General features: G+C 48.5%; 13 protein-coding genes and 5 non-coding genes across 18 annotated transcripts; 9 read left to right on the forward strand and 9 right to left on the reverse strand.

The window, feature by feature from the left end:
- Positions 1–105: 105 nt before the first annotated feature.
- On the reverse strand, positions 106–2,850 carry TbgDal_X13130 (argonaute-like protein, putative; the record flags this gene model as incomplete). The annotated part of the gene is made up of 1 exon (XM_011780179.1): positions 106–2,850. One exon carries the CDS (start codon positions 2,848–2,850, stop codon positions 106–108), a length of 2,745 nt encoding a protein of 914 aa, XP_011778481.1.
- A 1,519-nt stretch (positions 2,851–4,369) lies between these two features.
- TbgDal_X13140 (hypothetical protein, unlikely) lies at positions 4,370–4,681 on the forward strand (the record flags this gene model as incomplete). The annotated part of the gene is made up of 1 exon (XM_011780180.1): positions 4,370–4,681. The coding sequence occupies one exon, from the start codon at positions 4,370–4,372 to the stop codon at positions 4,679–4,681; it is 312 nt and encodes a 103-aa protein (XP_011778482.1).
- A 1,717-nt stretch (positions 4,682–6,398) lies between these two features.
- Positions 6,399–6,836, reverse strand: TbgDal_X13150 (hypothetical protein, unlikely; the record flags this gene model as incomplete). The annotated part of the gene is made up of 1 exon (XM_011780181.1): positions 6,399–6,836. One exon carries the CDS (start codon positions 6,834–6,836, stop codon positions 6,399–6,401), a length of 438 nt encoding a protein of 145 aa, XP_011778483.1.
- Positions 6,837–7,500: 664 nt separating this feature from the next.
- TbgDal_X13160 (hypothetical protein, unlikely) lies at positions 7,501–7,809 on the reverse strand (the record flags this gene model as incomplete). Its single annotated transcript, XM_011780182.1, has 1 exon — positions 7,501–7,809. One exon carries the CDS (start codon positions 7,807–7,809, stop codon positions 7,501–7,503), a length of 309 nt encoding a protein of 102 aa, XP_011778484.1.
- Positions 7,810–7,916: 107 nt separating this feature from the next.
- Positions 7,917–8,309, forward strand: TbgDal_X13170 (conserved hypothetical protein, unlikely; the record flags this gene model as incomplete). Its single annotated transcript, XM_011780183.1, has 1 exon — positions 7,917–8,309. The coding sequence occupies one exon, from the start codon at positions 7,917–7,919 to the stop codon at positions 8,307–8,309; it is 393 nt and encodes a 130-aa protein (XP_011778485.1).
- Positions 8,310–8,685: 376 nt separating this feature from the next.
- TbgDal_X13180 (hypothetical protein, unlikely) lies at positions 8,686–9,024 on the forward strand (the record flags this gene model as incomplete). The annotated part of the gene is made up of 1 exon (XM_011780184.1): positions 8,686–9,024. The coding sequence occupies one exon, from the start codon at positions 8,686–8,688 to the stop codon at positions 9,022–9,024; it is 339 nt and encodes a 112-aa protein (XP_011778486.1).
- Positions 9,025–11,059: 2,035 nt separating this feature from the next.
- On the reverse strand, positions 11,060–11,359 carry TbgDal_X13190 (hypothetical protein, unlikely; the record flags this gene model as incomplete). Its single annotated transcript, XM_011780185.1, has 1 exon — positions 11,060–11,359. One exon carries the CDS (start codon positions 11,357–11,359, stop codon positions 11,060–11,062), a length of 300 nt encoding a protein of 99 aa, XP_011778487.1.
- Positions 11,360–11,656: 297 nt separating this feature from the next.
- On the forward strand, positions 11,657–11,980 carry TbgDal_X13200 (hypothetical protein, unlikely; the record flags this gene model as incomplete). Its single annotated transcript, XM_011780186.1, has 1 exon — positions 11,657–11,980. One exon carries the CDS (start codon positions 11,657–11,659, stop codon positions 11,978–11,980), a length of 324 nt encoding a protein of 107 aa, XP_011778488.1.
- A 24-nt stretch (positions 11,981–12,004) lies between these two features.
- Positions 12,005–12,077, forward strand: TbgDal_XtAsn01. Its single transcript has one exon. It is a non-coding gene; the product is annotated as a tRNA-Asn (tRNA).
- A 78-nt stretch (positions 12,078–12,155) lies between these two features.
- TbgDal_XtAla01 lies at positions 12,156–12,227 on the reverse strand. Its single transcript has one exon. It is a non-coding gene; the product is annotated as a tRNA-Ala (tRNA).
- Positions 12,228–12,329: 102 nt separating this feature from the next.
- On the forward strand, positions 12,330–12,402 carry TbgDal_XtArg01. The gene has a single exon. It is a non-coding gene; the product is annotated as a tRNA-Arg (tRNA).
- A 60-nt stretch (positions 12,403–12,462) lies between these two features.
- On the forward strand, positions 12,463–12,534 carry TbgDal_XtLys01. Its single transcript has one exon. It is a non-coding gene; the product is annotated as a tRNA-Lys (tRNA).
- An 85-nt stretch (positions 12,535–12,619) lies between these two features.
- TbgDal_XtArg02 lies at positions 12,620–12,692 on the forward strand. The gene has a single exon. It is a non-coding gene; the product is annotated as a tRNA-Arg (tRNA).
- A 641-nt stretch (positions 12,693–13,333) lies between these two features.
- Positions 13,334–13,648, forward strand: TbgDal_X13220 (hypothetical protein, unlikely; the record flags this gene model as incomplete). The annotated part of the gene is made up of 1 exon (XM_011780187.1): positions 13,334–13,648. The coding sequence occupies one exon, from the start codon at positions 13,334–13,336 to the stop codon at positions 13,646–13,648; it is 315 nt and encodes a 104-aa protein (XP_011778489.1).
- Positions 13,649–14,914: 1,266 nt separating this feature from the next.
- TbgDal_X13230 (protein kinase, putative) lies at positions 14,915–16,627 on the reverse strand (the record flags this gene model as incomplete). The annotated part of the gene is made up of 1 exon (XM_011780188.1): positions 14,915–16,627. One exon carries the CDS (start codon positions 16,625–16,627, stop codon positions 14,915–14,917), a length of 1,713 nt encoding a protein of 570 aa, XP_011778490.1.
- Positions 16,628–16,970: 343 nt separating this feature from the next.
- TbgDal_X13240 (ABC transporter, putative) lies at positions 16,971–19,025 on the reverse strand (the record flags this gene model as incomplete). The annotated part of the gene is made up of 1 exon (XM_011780189.1): positions 16,971–19,025. One exon carries the CDS (start codon positions 19,023–19,025, stop codon positions 16,971–16,973), a length of 2,055 nt encoding a protein of 684 aa, XP_011778491.1.
- A 12-nt stretch (positions 19,026–19,037) lies between these two features.
- TbgDal_X13250 (hypothetical protein, unlikely) lies at positions 19,038–19,349 on the reverse strand (the record flags this gene model as incomplete). Its single annotated transcript, XM_011780190.1, has 1 exon — positions 19,038–19,349. One exon carries the CDS (start codon positions 19,347–19,349, stop codon positions 19,038–19,040), a length of 312 nt encoding a protein of 103 aa, XP_011778492.1.
- Positions 19,350–19,598: 249 nt separating this feature from the next.
- Positions 19,599–21,713, reverse strand: TbgDal_X13260 (Heat shock protein 83, putative; the record flags this gene model as incomplete). Its single annotated transcript, XM_011780191.1, has 1 exon — positions 19,599–21,713. One exon carries the CDS (start codon positions 21,711–21,713, stop codon positions 19,599–19,601), a length of 2,115 nt encoding a protein of 704 aa, XP_011778493.1.
- Between the last annotated feature and the right edge of the window lie 748 nt (positions 21,714–22,461).

Raw genomic sequence — 22,461 nt, forward strand, 5'->3', positions numbered from 1 at the left:
AGCGCTCATGGCGTAGGCTGTACAACAAACTGCCATGTGCACTGAAAGGCCACCATCACACACATTGCACCTTCCCAAAGTTGCTTTCCCCGGAGAAGCGGTGGTTTATAGATAATGCATTGTTGTCCGCAAGTTGCCCCCCAGCGTTTTCAAATTGGTGAGCGCAGAATACTTACGCCCATACTCCGCTGCGCACTTCAGGGGGAGGGGTAGCGGAAGCGCATCGGTTTTGTTAGGATATAGAAAGCACATCCCGTACAGGAGAGCCTGTAGCTCTCCAAGATCGAATCCTTTCCGCTTGGAGACGACATACAGCGTAGAGCGGGCGTGACCAAGGGTGCAATTTGCGCCGGTGAGAAAGAATGCCTCACCAAATTTTTTGTCCGCACCTTCCGCTGTAACGAAACCGCGTGGGGCGTTGCAGTACATCGTGCGGTCATCAGGGGCTTGGAAAGCAAAGCGCGAGTGCTGATACCGCTGGCCAGCCACAACCGCCCAGCTGCTTCCCTTGAGCACCTCACTCAGGACGTCGACGTCACTCTTGCGGGCATCAAGCAATTCTCCCTCCGAGGCACAGCCACGCAGAACCAGGTACGCCGACACAGCATTTCCCTTGCTCGTGAAGTGGCTTTTTGCTTCTTGCACGAACTCCCCCATCTTCTTAGATATCACCTCGGATGGAGTTGGGGGCCCCCCCTCAGACATCGATGTCGTGTCACAGTCGCTGCCGTCGGCATACAAGGTCTCCTTCCTGCCATTCACTTGATAATGGTTGCAGTAGGTCGACCACTGTGTGCCCTTCACGTAGAATGACACGAAAGCAACCGCGAAGAACTCCTGCCTGACGGCGGAAGACTCCGTTGCAACCGAGCGTTGATCCCTCCCAACATCGGCGGCTATTATTAATATTCCGCCGGATGGGTCAGCCTTCGCTAGCTTCGGACAAACTTGGTTCACATCTAGGGTCCAATTGAGGCGACCGGTTTTTGCGCATATTTGTTGCGCAACGGCCATGACAATCGACGACTCACGACCTCCCGTTAGGTCCTTAGCCACGACTTGGCTAAGGGCACCGCCGCCCGACCATGATGCCTTCCACTCTGCATACGGCTCCCTCTCGGGTCGCCGCAGGAACGTCACACCAAAAATGTTCTTCCCCAAGCGGCCCTTCGCCTCTTTCAAGCTTCGAACGGGGATGGAATCCCCGAAATTTAGTGGGGCGCTCATGCCATCAAGGTACTTCTTTATATTACCGACGACAACAGTTCCCTGCTTGTTGTTTGTTTCGTCATACAATACGACGTCGACTGTCTGTCGCGCACCGGGGTGCCTAAGGTCTTTGAGCTCCTTCACGAAACCCTGTTGTGAGCTCTCGCTTTGAGGGTTCACTCGTCGAAAACCGTCACCCTTTGGTATCAATATTTCCGGGGACTTCAGCACCTGACCATCCACGGAAACGAAATCCTTTCCAAAGGATATTCCGTACGCCTCCAAGAACTTCACGACCCTCCCCCCTTCGTGTTGGATTAGACGTTCAATGACACGCCTGAGGCGCTGAACACGATCATCAGGAAATATGGAGCACAGCTGCGGAAGTTGCCTTCGGTCTTGCTCATTCAAGGACATCTCGTGCAGCACCTGAGGTGGGACAAGCACCACCCGCCGCCCGTCGTTCGTCCGGCACTTAAAAAGTGCTTGCTGTGGCTCAATATGTATCCCGTACCGGTCGCGGAAATACTCCACATATGTCTGTGACGGGTTTTGTTTGAGGCCCGCTGCATCGCAGGCCTTATTGTCCGTAATATCAAGGACGGTATACATAGTAGCACGGGATTTGTCCACCACACTGTATACCTTTTTCTTAATGAAACGCTCGGCGAGCGCTCGTCGGATACTACCGCGTGCTCGCCTCCTTTCATCCTCCATCGCCGTCAAACAGTCCATGGCCGACGCCACAGGAAGGGAGACGTCCAGCTGCAGGACATCGTTTTCTTTGCCACGGATTACTGTCGAAAACGCCTTCACAGAAACTGCCTCAAATATAGAGATGGTTCCTGTGGCATTTTTTTTTCCGTTTTTCAGGTCTACAAACTTTGTACCGACCTTTTCCTCATAACATCCCTGAACGGCACTACCGATCACGCAGTTCAACTCCATTGTCCTCTCTTTGGGGTTCAACGAACATGATGTCGCCTGCTTCAGCGTAAGCGTGTATGTGTATGTCACCGTTTTCCCCTTCCCTTTGCGCGCGTTCACGGTCAATTCGTAATTATATTCCTCCGCGGGAAGTCTAGTGGGACATATTATCGATGACCCTGTGCAGACGCACATGTTGACGTCAAATGCGTCTTCGCTACCGCTTTCCTTTCTCATTTTCAATAACATATTCTTCGATGCGAGCACTTTAACCCTTTCCCTGAGGTCGGGTGCCCCATCTTTCATTTCAATGGAAAGGGGGTAAATGAAGGCACATTTCCTCGGGTCGATGTACAGAGGGAGGAGGTTTGTCCATGCCTCCACTGGCCGGTCGTACATCCCGGCTTTCGCAAACGAAACCACCGCATCCCTCTCACGGGTCTGGCCAGTCCGATACGCCCCGTCACCAAAGCCTCCACCACGTCCACCACGGTATCCACCCTCGCCTCCACCACGTCCACCACGGTATCCACCCTCGCCTCCACCACGTCCACCACGGTATCCACCCTCGCCTCCACCACGTCCACCACGGTATCCACCCTCGCCTCCACCACGTCCACCACGGCGTCCACCCTCGCCTCCACCACGTCCACCACGGCGTCCACCCTCGCCTCCACCACGTCCACCACGGTATCCACGTTCCCAGTCAGACATTTTATTTTAATCCTTTTTATTAAGTTGCTTGTTTGCTTTTTTAGTTGATGACTGAAAGAGAACAAATAGTTTTTATCCTTTTCGCGTTCAACCTGATTACCCGTTCTGTGTTCAAACAAAAGAAAAGATCAGGTTGAAAGTTTTTTCTGGTAACTTTTTCCCAACAGATAATGAATACTGCTTTTTCATGCCGTTTTTTTCCATAATTGATATCACATGTGAGTAACTCTTAACTGTATATGTCACTCGAACGTCGGGGTTGCTTACCCTATGAATGTGCGCGCTCTGTCGCCGAGTGCCATCATTTTGCTGCTACGAGTAAGTTTCCAGTCAGACAACATTACGAAAGTACTGCTCCTTCTCTTTGACTCTAATGTTGAGGCTTCTTCACAGACCCTCGTCTAAAATATCGTACACCTGAAACTACCGCATGGGTGACCATATATAATACGAGTGTACAGTTGGCGCGAGAAAGAAATTACCACATAAACGTATCTTATTTCGTAAGACGTCGTTATTCATAGTAATTACTTACATGTCAGCCTTGTCATGCGTCAAAAACTGTGCATCCAACTTCTGTCGTCAACTTACCTTGTAATAAGGGTACCAATACATTGTATCCTTGTACAATAAGGTCACTAAGTGCAGACCCAAGACTCGAATATGAATAATAAGGGATGAACAGAGCCTACCTGAGTATACTGAGGAACAGTAGCCTTCTAGAAAATACCTAGGTTACCGTAAAGGTATCAGCACGGCACTTCCATATTGTTCAGTCCAAATATATACCCCTATGACGTTATCACATCAAAGACACGCCCGACGGGGCGCTACACAGGGACATCGTACTCATCTTTGAAGAGTGCTAATAACGTAAGTGTAAGGCAATAAACACGCACTTCACAATTATTGCGTGTTTAAACCACCAGTATTCCCCGGTGTTTTCCCCGCCCTTCGTTGCCAGTGAATTGAAAGCAATTGTACTGCGTGCTGTTCCTACATTAGTATGTCATTATTGGGATAAGATCTTCATAACGAAATCCAAACAATAAGCATTAGTACTCCCAAAACAGCATGCCGAACAAATTGTTAAGGAACAGAAAAGGTCGCATAAATAGTTTTCGAAAAATAACAACAGCAATGATATGAAGCGACGTTATCAGTTACAGTGTAAATCTGTCAGTAACAGCTCAAGTGACCCCCAATTACTTGTGCGACGTATCCAACGCCAATACTACGGTAACGTAATAGCTAAAATTATTGTGTTCACAACTTTTTCCACCTTTAGATGTTGTACTTGAATGCTTTCAACAATGCCGAATAAAAGTATTTTGAACAACAGAAAAACAGTATAGATAACCATGTCATCGGAAGAGAAGCAGCGATAATCAGTAACAAAATGGACTTGCGACTCCTAACAGAACACTGCGGCTGATTAACGGATCCAGTAGTTAAATCAATGCGGGGTACAACAAAGATTTCTTCTTACTAACACGATTGTAATGAAAAATAAACAAAAATGTTTCCAACGAAAGATGTGAAAAGGAAAAATTCTCAATACCTAATAGGACCATTGAAACACAAGCTCACCATCAAATTCCACGGACTCATAATTCTTAGCATCATTAGAAGTGATCGATTACACCGTGGACAGCCTGGCAAACATGAAGGGAAAACTGTCCTCCATTCCTTTATTCTGCCAACCCCCACCTACCCACAAATACGAATACAACAAAAACCATTAACCGCACACCTCACCGGCGCAACCCGTATGATTCTCGTTGTGAAGAAAACCATCTTCCGCCAAAACAAAGTAACCGATCCCCCGTGACGGCCGCAAATTACGGGACCGTTTTATCAACTAATCAACCTACGCTTTCAAACAAAACACTCGTAAACAGCAATCACCAAAGCAGGCACTAATATATATATATATATATATAGACAGCATGACAGGAGGTTATTAAAATGGCATCACAGTCTCATGAAGCCCTTTTAAGGGAGCGGACAAAAATATACGCATTGTGAGCCCCCTTTGCCACTAGTAATCCCACACTGCTAAAAAAGTGGAAAACAGTTCGTCACGAGTTGGAGGGAAAGGGGAATTGTCCTTCCCACATGCGTAGCCTATACCGGCGACAAAACAATGGGGAGGAAGCAATGTCAAGTTTGTTTAAAACATCCACGGGGGACGTTGTAGCACCCACCCTAAAGGGAATACTGGTAACTATGATTTAAAAAAACTCAAGAAGCACCAAGCAGTCACTGGTCATATGTAAATAGTAAGTTCCTAACCTTTTACACCGTATGTCCTCAGAAACCCAATGTCCCTTTAACAACAGTAAGGTAGAGAAAATCAATAACCAGACAGCTATTTATCATTTTACTTTTGAAAAAATGTGGAGATATGATAATAAGTTCACCAAATGATTTAACTATAATTGATATTCCAGATTATTTTTAAATTTGACTCCCAAAGACTCGACTACATGGAGACACATATGTGCAAACGGGCAAATTCCGGGAGATGCAAACTTCTGTATAAATTTTTGTGATGATTGCTGTAACAATGCTGATGTTCGATGCTTGTGCTATCTCCCTTCGTTCATTTCCAGAGCACAGATCGCAGACGGAATGTTCCCTTCATAAACGATACGTTGGCACTACAAGGTACCACAATGGAACATCAACAGGATACTGGTAAAAAACGCAAACGAAAAACGAAAAGTCACGGTGGTACGCCCTCCCGTACAAGGCAAACTGGTAGGGGCCTTGAGCAGCCGTTTATACCGTGTATTTGAACCCACAAGCGTACATTGCTAAAATATTAACAAGATTAAGCGTCAATGCGGTGAAATCCAGAACCCCTCACAAAGTTGAACCCAGCACTGTCGTAAAGTCCATGCCCTTCAATAAGCATTCATATATTTCATGGGCCACAGGGGAGTTAGGACAACAGCAGTCGGCACGCAGCAATCAAAGCACGGGCTGTGACAGTGAAGAGAGTGATATACCTGGTGGATCGCATACCATCCATGCAAAACGTGGCCTAGGCACAGGAATACTAGACAAAATAAAGCAAAGTTATAAAACTTGCCGGGAGTAGCACAGTGATAATGACAGTACACTCTCGGGGAAAATATTCACACCAGACAATTTGAAAGCGAACTCCAAGCAACAATGTTCTCATTACATAGATATCAGGCTGCGGGGGTGACATACCGGCAACGCAATTTTTAAAAAATAGAACAGATGAAAAATATTTAACAAACGACAAAAAACATACAGAAAACAAGTTTCCTATTTTGAGAATTAATATATTTCCCGTTCAAAACACGCAAAGCCAATTCCGAAAATGGAGCGGCAAAAAAAAATGGAAAATACCTCTCAGGTATCCGGAGCCAAACCACGGCATGTACTCTGTAAGATGCGTAAATAGCTTTACACGATCGAAATTTGGCAATGCTGTTGTTTTGACTTTATGTAGAAGCGGTCATGTCACAGCAACGGTCAAAAATACTCCGCGAAACCGATGACCACCAGAACCTCTAAGTGGATTCTGGAAAACAAAAACAAAATCGCCGATTTAAAATAAAAGATGCCCTTTTTCGAAATTTTGTTCTAAAGGCTGCCTGTATCGAGTGAACGGATTTTGTGGCGAGGCTCTTCCCCTTTAGCAGTTCCTTCATAAGCACTCGCGTAGCAAATATCTTAACAGTAGAATAATAATGCGCTACCTTCAGAAAGCACAGAAATACTTCATTACCGGGCTCAGAAGGAGATTGCAATTCCACTGAAACCCCTTTAGCGGATCCGTAACAAAGAATTCGGCGTCTTCCCCTACAACCCCAAAAACGATAACGCAGCACGCCACTGTAGTTGCACACCCCCAAAAGGAAGGAAATGACTCTTTCTCCCAAATGAATAGGGGAACATGGCTTTACCGGTAATATGCTTCCAAAAATACGGCAAACCAGCATAGACATTTGCTGACACAACACCTCACACAAGGGTAGTCACATGCTGCGCACCAAAGTGTGCCCCTATGCCACGACGTTTTAGAATCTTAATTCACTCCGTGCGCACTTCGGTAGCTCAATATTCCAGTGTTTACCCTAAAACAGAGCTAGCTTCTACAGCAAAGCCAGTCTCCCGTCAGACAGCAAGAAGCCAGAGCAATGCGTTGACGAGAAAACGATGCAAATTTCCTTACACCGACCGATAGTTTTTTTTCGGTAGGATAAAAAAAACTGGTAATATTAAATGGTTCCAGCTTATATTAATGCAGCCCTTCCAAGGCCTTCTCCAACTAAAATATATACAGCCAATTCTCAAAAAATAGGAGAGGAAACGCAGTGACTCCGTTACTTAACTGCGTATCGAGACGGCTGCGTTGATGGTATCGACAAATGGGTTAACGAAAACCCCACCACGAGCAACGATAAGCACCGTTGTCACAAACGAAGAATAGTAAAACACATTCATATGAAGAAACCCACGTATCCCACCCGGAACATTTGTCGAGGGGCAGAGCAACGATAAAACCAACTGTTAGTGACGCCTTGTGTAAAGTGGTTTCGTCATTGTGTTGAAAACAATAAACAGTTGGAACAAACCAGTATATGAGAGCGGTAACGCACTCACGACGTATCAGCTAAATAGGGAAATGACGATAAACGCAAGGTGATGGCGTTCTCTGCCGCCAACTAACCACAAACCGTTACGCTTAAGGGGGTGGGCGCACACATACACACATCTCAGCCAGTGAGGTAAACGGGAAATCACTACGTGACACAACGCCAATGAGAGAAAGGGGAATAAGCCTTGAGGTACAGCTCGCCACTCGCAGTGCACTCGAGGGCGCTGACTCAACACCACACAATCTTTGAAACCGCCTCCTCCTAGACTACAGGAAAGATACCGCGCATACCGGTGGTACCAGCGCATAAATGTCCCCATATCACCAGCCACATAGTGACACGACTTTAAGGCTTGCTGAAAAATGCACCTAGCCAGCCTGACTGGGTGCTGTAATGAAAGTAACTAGGTAGCAATCTTTGCTGGAAATGAAATGGCATGCTCCTAGCAGACAGATGAAGAAAGCAAACAACATCATCCACAACATCGCAACCTTTCAACTTCCGCTCCGGCTCAGAAAAATGGTACCCTACATGCTTCGACATCAAAGGGCGAAACGACGTACGCCACGCGGCGCAGTCGGCAAGAGAATCTTTGGCGCTACCCCGCAGCCCCTCGCCACTCTGGAACCTTCGCAGCGCCGTGCTAAGTGGAAGTGCACTGGCAGGCCCCTTTCCCCCCTCTCGGGGATCAAGCACCAACAAGTGGAAGGAGGTCGGCAGCCCGCACTCCGCCCCCCACCCCCCTCCCTCGTGCAGGCACTTGGAACGCTTACTGAACTACGCCGTTGCCCTCCTGTTAAGAGTGGGGTGGTCTTTTAACCAATTCAACGTTCACCACCTTCCCACACCCCAGAGGGTATTAGGTGCGAAGATCAGCCGATACCAGCCGCGCCGCCAAGTGGCACACGTGTCAGCTATGTTTTCCGGACTGATTTCGTTCCTTTTGCGTTCGTTTTTGGTGTTTGACTCTTCGACTTGTAGAAAGGCCTCTTACGTAGCAGGATCCCTCCGCACACCCGGTGGTCGCGGAACACAGGCACAACGTCTCTGCCGCAGATCCCAAAGGCGATAATTTTCTGATTTATCACTTTGTCAACGCGCCCTGTTTGTCTGCAAATGGACACGCACTCGTACCGACACTTTGAGCATCCCCCTAGTTCTCAGTACTATTTCCTCCAAGAAAGGATAACTATGAATGCTTCTGCCGCGGTTAGTTTTTGGCTGGTCTCCACGTTGCTGGCCTTTGGCAAGGAGTGTTAGCCCCCTCTTGACCCAGCCACGAACCCACAATGCACACCCTGCGCTAGGCTTGGTTATGCACCTACGCTTGCGTCGAAAGGACCCTTGTGTGCCACTGTGCGGGAGCTGTATGTTTCGTTGTTTGTGGCTTATCGACTCCTATGTTGTCTCTTGGCTGGGTCAATCCGCATTTGGATTGCATTGCTTTACCGTTAGTGACGGGGTCTTTCTTTGGCCGCATTTTCATCCAAGAAAATCCGAATTTGACTGCATTTTCCTCCGCGAGACCCACTGAGCCATTTCTTTCAGTCAGAAAGAGTTTTTGACTACGGCGCTTCGTCAGCACGCGAAAGTTGACGCCACACCAGCCCTTTCCGCCCGTGGAACAAACAATGTGCGGACCCCACATCCCAGGGATGTTCCACCCGTTGTTCTTCGAATAATTGAGTGCCTCTGGACTCCGATTGTTCTGGCGCTACGGAGGGATCGGTCACCAAGTTGGCGCATGTCATTACTAAGTGGTGTATGGGATGGTGTTGCCTCGGCGTTCCCTCGTCGGCTCCACCGGCTGCTGAGTGGCAAGGCTGAACTACGGCCCGCCTGCTAACTTTGCGGGCCGATCTTATCAAGTATGCCCATTTCGAAGCGTTTCTCTTGCCGCCTTCGGGAATCGAGCAGAGTCATAGGAAGGCGTCCGCACCTGCGCTGCGGGGTGGTTCCGTTCAGTATTTGTTTGTGGGGACACTTATCCTCTTTTCCATTTCGCCCACCTCTTCTCCCGTAGAGAGGGACTGCTGGCGACGTCCTGCACCCCATCGTTTCACTTCTAATAATAGTTACAAAAGTGTGTGTCTGTACGGCAGCGCATATTTCTCCAGTCCCCAATCGCTTCGGTCGCTTTTACTCTTCTGAAGCACGGTTCAGAGGCGGTTGCTCAGTGCACTTCCATGGAAATAGCGCGCACAGACAGGATATCAGTTGTTTGTCTGAGCTGACGCGGGCATGAAACAGTATCATGCGGTGCCTTTTGACGGTAGTGACCAAATGTGTCAAGGCCAGCCTCGGGGAATCGTTTTGCTGTTCCTGTTGTGGCTCCTACTTTCCGTGGGGAGGGTAAGCGGAAGCGAGCGTGTCAGTTCAAGGAATTGGAGAAGGTGCACTGTTACGCGGACAAATTCGCGTCCGGGAATACTCCAACTAACAACCACACACACACACACACACACACACACACCTCCATACCCCTAACCCTTTTTCCCCCTGCCATGTAGCCACACTGACAAAAGGGAGGGAGGGGAACTGTTAAACGGCAACCTTGACTAGGTTTAAGCCCCGAATTTCGCGTCGCCTATTCGCTACGCGCGACTACTGTGTGTGTTAGAATTATCGTATTCTTTGTTCATTAATTACTTTTTTTTTCTGCCTGTGTGTAGAGGATTTTTCGTGCGTTATGAGGGACGGTTCAGTGAAATGCACTTTCGATTGTTCTGTCGTCGCCGACATTTTTGTCTTCATCGGTGAGGTGTTTTTACCTAATTGGTTGCCCTACTGGTTCCTATATAATGCGATGCCACCAATGAAATATTGTGCTCTTTTCATATTTTTTTAACGTTAATCTTTTGCGACCTTTGCGAAGAACAAGAGCAACTTCTAATGGTAAACAGAACGATTCCACAACAAAGAAAAGGAAATACAAATAGGCGTAAAAGTTTGATTTCTGTAAGAGAACAAAAAAAACAGAGAAAGAAAAGGGTGTAAAAACAACTGATGTAAGAAAGAGAGAGAAATCTGCAGCAAGTACTGAGGGGGGTAATGGGGGAAAAAACGGAGACGACGCGCCGGCATTTCGAACCTCCTTTGAGTTTGCGGTTGCTTACGTGTGTGTGTGTGTGTCCCGTTTGCCTACACTCCCCGCCCCCGGGTGCGTAAATAAGGCGACCCCCCCCCCCGTCCCTACATCAGCGAACTGCGCAGGAAGAACCCATGTATATACTACTCCTCCTTACTGGTTGTGGATGAAAGGATCGTCACCTCTCAGGTTTGCATTGCGCAAGATCGTACCAGCTTGACGCCTTTCCGAGTGTGCATTGCATGTGCCACATTACCCTTACGGTGCGGACCGTCGCGTTTCGGGCGAGATTCCTGTAGGTGTCTTGTGAAAAAGCTGGCCCCGTCCAAGTGTTCGACGGCGCGTCCCGTAATACGACAAATGTGAACAGAAGGGAAGGCTACCGGTAGTGGCCGGGTTCGTGAACCATTAGGAGTCGTTCCTGAAAATGGCGCGCCAGCGCAGCAACCCATTCACTAGAGGTTTGGATGAATGCAGAACTCTACCTGTACAGGGGTGGTGGATTTAGTGTGTGACAACATAACTCTCCAACGGCAGTTGACACATAAAACTCAGTTCCCCGTGAATGGCAGCTGCGCAAGGCGCTCCCCTTAATTCGCCGCTTGTGTGATGCGCTTTGCGGCATCAAACCAATAATGGGGGGAAATGTATTTTCCGTCCTATATATGGACCCGTTTTTAAGTAAGGATGAACTTTTTAAGGTGCGAAACACCGGCATAAATTTCCTCTCTATGACTCCAACATCCTCCAAGCTTCCTCGGATCACTTGGTGTGGGAGCATGGCCCCTAACCTCTTTGCAAAGCTCGGCCAAAATGTATGGCCTTGTGTTGCTTCATCTCCGGATGATTCGTGTAAAAAGCAATCTGCGTGTCTTCTATAGGATTGAAATCAGTTAATCTCCTTGATTCGTGTCCAGGCGTACGTGTGAGTGTGGATTGAAAACGGCTGTTCATGCGTATGCTTTTTCTTTTTCAAATTAAGGAAGAAAGGGGAAGACATTTTTTAAAACCACGCGGAGAAGCGGTGAAATACTAGAAAAAGGCTCCTCCGTTCCACAGAAGTTTGTTGCATATTTTAATGCAATCAGAAAACTGGTGTATCAATGGTGTGGAAATCAACCATCAGCATTCCAAACCAAAGATCCGCATCCTTGCAAGTTGTAGTGCCGATTTTGACGCAGCATTCCATCGGACTGCCTTTTTTCCTTTCCTAACGCACCACTTACCAATTTACAAAGGTAAAAAAACCACAAAAAGTCAAATGGCTGCTAAAAGGGCTTTAACTCCGACTTGTTCGCTTTATCGTGGCAGAACACGAACAAGCAACATGGTGGCAGTCATCGGAAAGGTGTTGGCAGCGACGGCGCCACTCCGACCGAAACGAAGCAGTAGCGGCTCATAAGGCAGAGACGCTCTGGCACTCGGTTCCTCCCTGGCGCAGTCGGCAGCGCGTTAGGCTGTTAACCTACAGGTCGTTGGTTCGAATCCAACGGGAGGAGTCTTTTTGCTGCCCACCTCCGAAAATTCTGGAGGTTACTTTCGCTACAAAGGAAGAACTGAAGCTGTTGCAAAAACAATGGACGAGTAGGGGTTTGAACCCTAGGCCTCCTGTATGCAAAACAGGCGCTCTACCACTGAGCTACACGCCCTTCGCCGCTGCTAAATCCCTAATACCACATAAGGTTGTTTAGCAACCGTTGTGTAACATCACGTGAAGTGGTCTGCTGTGATTGGCGAGAGGGCGTGGCGGTGCTCCAGTGGCCTAATGGATATGGCTTTGGACTTCTAATCCAAAGGTTGCGGGTTCGAGTCCCGTCTGGAGTACGTTTTCATGTCCAAAATTATTTCATATTTGTTCGTTTCTAGTTGTTTGCCGGGAGAGCAGCCTTCCTAGCTCAGTGGTAGAGCGCACGGCTTTTAACCGTGTGGTCGTGGGTTCGATCCCCACGGAAGGCGCTTTTCTACACTGCCGCTTAAGCTAATTTCTTTGCTGGGTACGCCATGTAAGCGTTAGAGGCTTGCTTGGGGGAGGGTTGGCGGTGCCCCCGTAGCCCAATGGATAAGGCGTTCGCTTCCTAAGCGAAAGATTGCGGGTTCGAGTCCCGCCGGAGGTAGTTTTCCGGTGCACAAACTTGCGGATATATGAGATGGTCGCGCGAACGTGGCAGAAGCCGCAGCGGCGTTTGGATTTGGCGGGTCCTTTTTGCGGTGAATGCTTGTGGGTTCATAAAACATCCGCGTAGAGCCCCGTTTACGCGTGTCGAGGCCGGGGCATACAAATATGACGCCACTTCTTTGGCGCGGCTCCTCGAGGCTTGGTTGGTTACGCAAGCCCCCAAGCCCGCGGCGATTCGTTGGAAATTTGAGGAGAGGCCCCGATGTGTTCGGCGCTGGCGATGAGGCCATTGTGACGGAAGCTCTACCGGATTTTTGTGTTAAAGGCACCACAAGTCCGCAAAACCCACTTCACCCTCTGTCGATGCGTTGTTGCGCCAACCAGGGTGGAGTGGGGGGGGGGGGGGGAGAAAAAGATAACCTGTTTTTCGGCGTGTGGCCACACAGTCATGGAGTTTCTTGTACTCAAGCCACGCTTTGCCTTATGAATTCTTTCTTTAGGCCCTTGGTTTGTACGATGTCCACTGGCAGGGACAGGGGTTGAAGAAGTCACAACCATAGGAGATAACGACGGTTATTATTATCATTATTATTATTATTTTTTTTTGCGGGGGGCTTTGAAGCGCAGAGACACACACCAATGAGCACGTGTATGCGGTTTCCCCCAAAACTTTCCCCATCCGAGTGTGTTGCTCCGACGGATTGTCTTACATTACTGAAATTCACGACCGTAAGGGTGAGTCCCAGCCGGCTTCAGCGGCCGCACTGGGGGAGGGGGGAGAGATTAAGTTGGTCGGGTTTTCTCTTTCCACGCCATCGGCAAACAGCAAAATGGGCAACAGGGGTTAGGATACTCTGCAGAGACGGATCGTACGGGAAAGAGGGGGGGGGGGTGACACATTTGCCTTCTAATTCAACACTTGACAATGGCTACGGGAAATTGGGACCATTTTGATCCTCTTGTTCCGCCGAACAACAAAACCAGAAATAACTACCCGTTGCCACCTTCAGTGGCTACATATATATTTATTTATGTAAATTTATATGAAGCACACACCGCAGCAACCGGGGCCGTGCCGCTCGGTTGCCCATCCACTTTTTTGTGCGTGGGCAACTGGGAAATGGAAGGGAAGGGGGGGGGGGAAGGGTGATGTGTGGAGGAGAGCTCAGGGGATGCCATTCCTTCATCCATCAAGGGGACTGATGTAATATTTGAAAATGTTACGCGAACCTTCCACGGCTGCCTCCTAACCTTCCGCCACGTTCTCATCTGCCATAGGCAAATGAAGGTTGCGGAGCCAAACGAGCGGGGCAGTGCCCTTTACGTAGTCTTTTATCTTGAGCAGACGGAACCGGAGGACGGGAAGGGAACCGTTACACGCGGGACGCGTAGTTATGTGCCACAGGCCGTCATTGCCGTTGATATCATCTGCTCCATCTCGGCCATTCCATGTCTAGCCATCAGAGACGACCCCGCCCTCTCTCCACGCGCTTCTCACTTGCGAGACAAATGACACCGTTTCAAGCTTCTTAGCTATTCACATGGTTCCGATACAGGGGTGCCGAGCCGACTCTCCTCCTCTTTCCGCCGTGGCCCAAGTTTCGTATCATTTCCATCGAAGTACATGGGTTCGCACTTCGGCCTCGCGTGGATAAATGCCTCTCTCGCCTTAAAAAAAAAAAAGAATTGCTTTGTTTCCTCTCCCCGCGGAAGCGAATATGGGGTGTCCCTTGCTTCGTCATGCAACCTCCTTGACAGGCGGCGGTTCTTTCAAGCTTTACTCTTCGCAAGGGGGAAAACGTACATGATGATATGATCATTCAAGGACGCAAGAAAAAAGGGGACACCCACACATATACGTATATATACATATTTTTGTACATGTGTCAGCGCATCTGCATATCATGTCCTGTGGTAAAAACGATGTGCTACAGCTGTTGGGCCTTCCCTGCGAGGAGGAAGTGCACGCTCGTAATTTCAACCCCTCATTTGTCTACTGAGCACGCACTCATGAGAGGAATGGAAGGAAAGGGGGGGGGAAAGTAAAACTATGAGGCGCACGGCACATACACGCAGGAGTAGAAATAACGGCCACACGTTTATGCTTGACGTCGTCACTGCGACAATACCGTCAGCTTTGGGCCAGCAGAAAAACAACACTCCTTCACCACGCGTGTCCACTTTAACCGCGGCAAAAAAAGTTCTGCACCTGTTAATGGGTTAACGAGGTGATGAAAAGTGCCTCAGAAGTTCTCTTAGTTGCTCAGAAAGTACGGCGTCGTGCGTGTAACGCTGGAGGTCTCCTAAGATCTTTGCAAGCACCTCATCGCGAGTCCTTCCTGACCATCCCCAATTGTCATATTGCCTCCGGAGCTCCGAATCCTTGAGAAACCGAAACGCAACTGATTCCCCCAACTCGCCCTCTTCACTGCCCCCTTCCAATGGCGTGACGCCTTCGCCCCTCATGTCGGAGTGTTGTACATCACTTCCCACTGCTTCTGGGGTTGCCAACAACTCACCATCATCCAAAAATCTTTCTTTGGGGGCACACGGGCTCTTCTTCCCTTCTTCCTCATCCTCATCCTTCCACTTCGCACCATCGGAGAAACTTACATCGACAACCGGCGAATGCTTCTGCAGCGCAAGTCGCACAAGATGCAAAACACTCTGCTTGTTTTTCGTCTTCAAAGTGTTCACCTCAGCGGACTGATATCTTTTCGGTTGGTACTGCATCACGTTTCCACCATAGAAAAGATTATATTCTTGAAAAAGTTCGTGGCGACAGAGATCTCCACAGGTGGGGCGCTGCTGAGGGAAAAAGGCAAGGCAGCTGGATATCAAATCAATCCATTTCTGCTGCCGATCCCGCGTTGTGTGCAATCGCCACTGCTCGTTCATCATTCCAACCAATCGTGAGGGACGTGGAGCGCTCCGGAGGAGATAATTTTGAGCGTTTCCCACAGGCATGAATCTTCGTATATCATCATGGCTAGGTGTCCCAACAATGTTAAGAATCACTTCTAGTTGTGTGCTAGCAAGTTGTCCATCCCACACCCCTTGTTCATTAAGGGCGGATTCAACATTAAACAAAGCTTTCCCTGTAACCATTTCGAAAAGGATGCAACCCACCGACCACACATCAATCGACGGCTCCCCTCCCGAGACATTGGTAACGATCTCAGGTGGCCTGTAATAGCGCGTGCAGACATAAAAGGTGTCACTTGCTTGGGCGTCCCGTGCAAGGCCAAAATCGGCTATGAGCGCCGTTGATTTGTATGGATCTTTACCATGCAAACGAACCAAAATATTTTCTGGCTTTATATCTCTGTGGACGATATTACACTTGTGCAAAAAATCCAAACCAAAACATATCTGAAATGCAAAAACAACAGTGACCAGCTCAATGAATTCATCTGTCATGGTCGGTTTACTGCCTGAAGATGATACGTGCTTTATAAAATAGAGCAAGTCACCCTTCATCAGAGGCATCACTATATGGAGACTAAATTCGTCCTCTCCGCTCAAGCGATTCACCATAGAAAGGACTTTATCATGGTATTTGGAAAGCTCGTCATTGCGGCTTAGATTAGGGTATTGAGGCCCTGCGGCGTCGAAGCGGTGGGCGTCCACCACTGTCGTTGCCCCGTCCCCACCGCCTTCATCCTGGGAGAGCACGTTGTCAGCACCGCTTGGGGTCGCAAACATGTCAAAGTACCCAATCACGTGAGGATGAGCGTCATGGAGGAAAGACATTATATCTATCTCTCTAACGAGGCGGGCGCTCTCCTGGTTTACAAAGCGCGAAGGGATTGTCTTCACGGCAACATGTTCTCCTGTGAAACGATCTACGTGCTCGCTCACAATACCGAATCCACCCTTGCCAACGACCGCAACGTGCTCATACCGCCAAGCGAGTAACGGGACATTGTGCATGACGCTTTTTACTACCTCTCCTTTTTAGATGTTTTCTGACCTTTTGTGCGCGGTTATCGCTACACATGTATGAAACGGGATGCCCCCACCTCAAACGCACCCTCACGCGCATAGTGAGCAGGTGTGCGTGTGAAAGAGGAGAGGGGTTGGGAAAGAGAGCGGTTTACGAACCAATGCCGCGGGTGTTGTAGCGTTGAAGTAACACCATATATCAATGAGGGGTCTGGGTGTAGCACACATACCTCGTTTTTTGTGCTCTTTATTCATTTCGTTAGTTACGTTGGCTCAGTTTGATTTCCCTTTTCCTTTCTTTACCAGAACCACACGGACCTTCCTTCGCCTTTTAACCATCGTTAGCTTTCTCCTCCTTGTCTTTCTTCACCTTCTTCACCTTCTTCCTTTTGTCGAGGAGTGCGAATGCAGCGTCCAACTCAGCTAGCTGCCTTTGACGGGTTTCTTCCTCCTTTTCCTTCTTTAGCGCAGCAACATCTTTTCCAGCACCTTCTCGGGCGAGGCGGCTGTTTAGCTGCTTCTCTTCCGTCGCTATCTGTCGTTCCTTTAGCATTTTCTTCTCCTGCTCCTCAAACTCCCCGCGCACTTTATTCTTATAGTCGTTGAGTGACCCGTTAAACGGACGGACATTCTGGTTACCCGCTTCCCATATCTGCATATCTGTCTCTTCAATCAAACGCGCGTCGTGAGTAACAACCAGAACCCCTCCTTTAAAGTTTTTAATTGCATGACAAAGGGCTTCAATGGATTCCACATCCAAGTGGTTCGTCGGCTCATCAAAAAGGAGGAAGTGAGGTTTCTCAGCGCTAATTGCAGCTAACGCTACTCGTGCCTTCTGCCCACCGCTTAGTGTTGCAATCTGGTTCTTGTGCACGATACCTTCCAGGCCAAAGCTTCCAAGCTGGCGTCGCGCCTTGTCCTCCTCGCGGATTCCAAGGGATTGAATGAATTCCACCGATGTCTTTTCCAGGGGCAACTTGTCAACGAAGTGTTGATTGTACCGACCAATGCGGACTTTTCGATTCATCGTGATAATACCCTCCGTGGGCTCCAATTGCCCCGTCAAGAGGCTCAGCAGTGTACTTTTTCCGATGCCATTGGGGCCGCAAAGTGTTATACGGCTGTCGGCCCAAAGTGCACAACTAACCTTGTGGAAGAGAACCGGACCTCCAGGATAGTTAAACGAGACATCCTCTAGCTTTACTATGTAACCATCTGGCAGTTCCGGCGGCTCGGAAAAGGGGAAGTTGACGATATAGTCGCGGCGTTTCTCCAAATATATTGGGTCCAGGCGGCCGGTGCGCACTTGGTCTTTAATCCACTCATCCACCTGAGCATTCGACATGCCATTGCGCTTTTTCTCGTTGATGGTCTTGTTGAACGTTGCATACTTCTTGTCTATCTCTTGGTGTCTTTGGCGCAGTTGTTCGTCGAAGCCACTGAAACCGCCACGGTAATAGTTCAGTTGGTAGTTTTCAACGTGAACCATGTGCGTGCACACCTCATCCAGGAAGCCTGCATCGTGCGAGACAACAACCAGAGTCTTTGGTCTCCGCGCCTTTTCATTATACTGCTCACAGAGGTATGACTCCAACCAAATGACGGCATTTAAATCCAAATGGTTCGTCGGTTCGTCCAACATGAGCACATCGGGCTCAATGAAGACGGCGGCCGCCAGGGCAATGCGCTTGCGCCAGCCACCGCTAAAGCTGCTCGTTGGACGCTCATGCCACTCCGTAGGGAAGCCCAACCCAAACAGAATACGCCTGGCACGGGCCTCGGCCTGTGCAGCACCCATTATATCCAGCTCTTCCTCTAAGAAGTTCAGGCGCTCCATCTCTTCATGGGAGAGTTCCGTCTTTTCACTAAGTTGGGCTGCCTCACTTGCAAACTCTCTTTGCTTTTTGTGGCTTTGAAGAACAGCCTGGACGGCGCTCACCTCGGACTCATGAAATTCTTGTTCCTGCTCCACGAGTAACAACTCCAAATTTGACTGCACAGGGAGCTCCCTTGAATTTAGTAGCCTAAGAATAGTAGACTTACCACGGCCGTTCGGCCCCATCAACCCGTACCGTGCGCCCGCCGACAACCGCACTTGTGTGTCCTTGAAGAGAACTTTCCCGTTAACAGACACGGCAACACGCTGTAAGGAAATGTCACGAGACCCCTCAGTCCCCTTGTCGTGTTCCCATGTCACCGAAAAGGGATTGTCACCATCCTTATTAACGCAGTTTGCTTGTTCTCGCAGCTGCCGCTGTTCTTCTAGTAGCTTTTCAGTCCTTTCTTGCTTTTTGCGGTCCTTCCGAGAAAGAACTGGAACCTTCACATCACTATCACCCAAGACATTGGCATCTCCTACACATCCAGCAGTACTAAGCGAAGACATTATCCTTCAATATTACCTCGCAACAAGTTCAAACAAACAGACAAAAAATGAATCAGTTTCAGTAAAAGAAATGAAACAGGCGGGCAGGAAGGGAAAGGAACGTGAGGTGGAGTCGGTTTTCGAATGCCGTACCACGTTTTTCCATCCCCCATGCCTCGTCTCCTCACATTCATATGTGACACAGGACATCTGCAATGATATGAAGATTAATAATAATAATAATAATAATAATAATAATAATAATAATAGTAACAATAGTGGTGATGATAATTGTAAATATACACATATATATATATATATATATATATATATATATTTACTCATACCTCTCCGTGTAAAAAACAATTAATAATCACTGTTAGAAACGACAGTAGAAAAACGAGAAAACAAAACAAAAACAAAACACCCTAACTATCCGCTTTCTCACCCTCACATACTTTCTCAAATGGAAGGGACAGAGGAATCTGTCTGCGCGTGAGGGAGAGGAAAAAAAAAGAAAGAGAGGGAGAGAGTGGAAACCCGAAACGAAAAACGTCAGATCATATAGGTGAATGTGTGTCACACGGCTGCCCATCAGTCCACTTCCTCCATACCCGACGCACCAGTACTGGAGTTGGCGGCAGCAGCGGCAACGGGTGCCTGCGCTTCCTCCTCTTCCGCATCATCGTCGAGTGAGAGACCCAATTTGATCATGCGGTGGATACGGTCAGCGTATGCCGTGGGGTCATCAAGTGTAAACCCGGATGTCAGCAGCGAGGTGTCGAAGAGGAGGAATATCAGGTCCTTGGCGGCCTTGTCGTTTTCGTCGGCCTCCACGCGTCGTTTCAGCTCCTTGACGATGGCGTGCGTGGTGTTGATCTCCATGGTCTTCTTCGACATCATGTACGCAGACATGCTGGAGTCTCGCAGAGCCTGGTTGCGCATGATCTGTTCCATGTGTGCACTCCACCCGAACTCTGATGTCACGAGAATGCATGGTGATGTTGCCAACCGGTCGGACACCACCACCTTCTCCACTTTGTCACCAAGTACCTCTTTCATTGCCTTGCACAGCCGCTCGTATGATGCCTTCTCTTCTTCCCGCTGTTTCTTCTCTTCCTCCGTCTCCTCGAAGTGTACACCCTCCTTTGTGAGGCACGCGAACTTTTTGTCCTCAAAGTCCTTCACTTGCTGCATCACATACTCGTCGATGGGGTCAGTCATGAAAAGTACCTCCATGCCGCGGCGCTTCGCCTGCTCGATGAACGGAGACGTTTCGAGCTTCTTCTTGCTGTCACCCGTCACATAGTAGATGCACTTCTGACCCTCCTTCATGCGTGTCACGTAGTCCTTCAATGTCGTCATCTCCTCACCGGATTCCGAACTGTGGAAGCGCAGCAGTTCCATCAGCTTCTTGCGGTTTGTGCTGTCTTCGTGGATGCCCAGCTTCACGTTCTTGCTGAACTGTTCGTAGAACTTCTTGTAGTCCTCCTTGTTCTCTGCGAGCTCCTCGAAGAGCTCCAGGGCCTTCTTCACAATATTCTTACGGATCACCTTGAGGATTTTGTTCTGCTGCAGGTTCTCACGGGAGATATTTAGTGGCAGGTCCTCGCTGTCCACCACACCGCGCAGGAAGCCGAGCCACTCGGGGCACAGGTCCTCACAGTTGTCCATGATGAATACGCGGCGGACGTATAGCTTGATGTTGTTGCGCTTCTTGTTTGGTTCGAACATGTCAAAGGGTGCGCGCTTCGGGAGAAATAAGATAGCCCGGAACTCCAGCTGGCCCTCCACGGAGAAGTGCTTCGTAGACAGCTGCTCTTCCCAGTCGTTCGAGATGGCCTTGTAGAAGGAGGCGTACTCCTCCTTTGTTACATCTTTCGGGTCGCGCGTCCACAGTGGCTTGTGCTTGTTCTGCACCACAAACTCCTGCTTCACTTCCTTCACCTTTTTGGTTTTCTTTTTCTTGGCATCGGCATCATCGCCGTCCTTCACCTCTTCCACCTTTGGCTCCTCACCTTCCTCAGCCTTTTTGGCGGCCTCTTCGTCTTCGTCTTCATCTGTCACCTCCTTCTCAGTGGTGTTCTCCACCATTAACTCGATGTCGTAGCCGATAAATTCGGAGTGTTTTTTGATGAGGTCCTTCAGCCGCCGCTCCTCCAGGTATTCCTGCTGGTCTTCCTTCAAATGCAAGACGATACGCGTACCGCGCTTCAGGTCACAGTCGGGCGTGGAGGTTACAGTGAAAGTACCACCTGCAGAGGATTCCCACGTGTAGGCATCATCCTCGTTGTTCTTCGACACAACGGTTACGCGGTCTGCGACAAGGTAGGCAGAGTAAAATCCGACACCGAACTGCCCGATCATGCTCATATCACCACCGGCCTCCAATGCCTCCATGAATGACTTGGTACCGGAGCGAGCAATCGTACCAAGGTTGTTCACCAGGTCGGCTTTCGTCATACCGATGCCACTGTCCTCCACCGTCAGTGTCTTATTTACTCGGTCGGGGATTACGCGAATGCGCAAATGGGGTTCATCTCCGAGCACGGACTGGTTCGTCAGACTCTGGTACCGGATTTTGTCGCACGCATCTGACGAATTACTAATTAGCTCGCGAAGAAAAATTTCCTTGTTTGAATAGAAGGTATTAATAATAAGGGACATTAGCTGATTGATTTCAGCCTGGAATGCGAATGTCTCCGTCATCTTGGCTGTTTATATGTTATCTCTCTGTATGTGCGGGTGTTGTATAACAAGTGCTTATTTTTATCTACACTATACCTGGTTATTCAACGAAATTTCACCGCAGTTAGTGACAGAAACGCGAAGAATAGGGCATTTGATGAATCAGTTTCAGTAAAAGAAATGAAACAGGCGGGCAGGAAGGGAAAGGAACGTGAGGTGGAGTCGGCTTTCGAATGCCGTACCACGTTTTTCCATCCCCCATGCCTCGTCTCCTCACATTCATATGTGACACAGGACATCTGCAATGATATGAAGATTAATAATAATAATAATAACAATAATAATAATAATAATAATAATAACAATAGTAACAATAGTGGTGATGATAATTGTAAATATACACACACACATATATATATATATATATATATATATATATTTACTCATACCTCTCCGTGTAAAAAAAAAAATTAATAATCACTGTTAGAAACGACAGTAGGAAAACGAGAAAACAAAACAAAAACAAAACACCCTAACTTTCCGCTTTCTCACCCTCACATACTTTCTCAAATGGAAGGGACAGAGGAATCTGTCTGCGCGTGAGGGAGAGGAAAAAAAAAAAGAAAGAGAGGGAGAGAGTGAAAACACGAAACGAAAAACGTCAGATCATATAGGTGAATGTGTGTCACACGGCTGCCCATCAGTCCACTTCCTCCATACCCGACGCACCAGTACTGGAGTTGGCGGCAGCAGCGGCAACGGGTGCTGC

Source organism: Trypanosoma brucei, chromosome 10, assembly GCF_000210295.1.
Source record: "Trypanosoma brucei gambiense DAL972 chromosome 10, complete sequence".
NCBI classification, from domain to species: domain Eukaryota; phylum Euglenozoa; class Kinetoplastea; order Trypanosomatida; family Trypanosomatidae; genus Trypanosoma; species Trypanosoma brucei.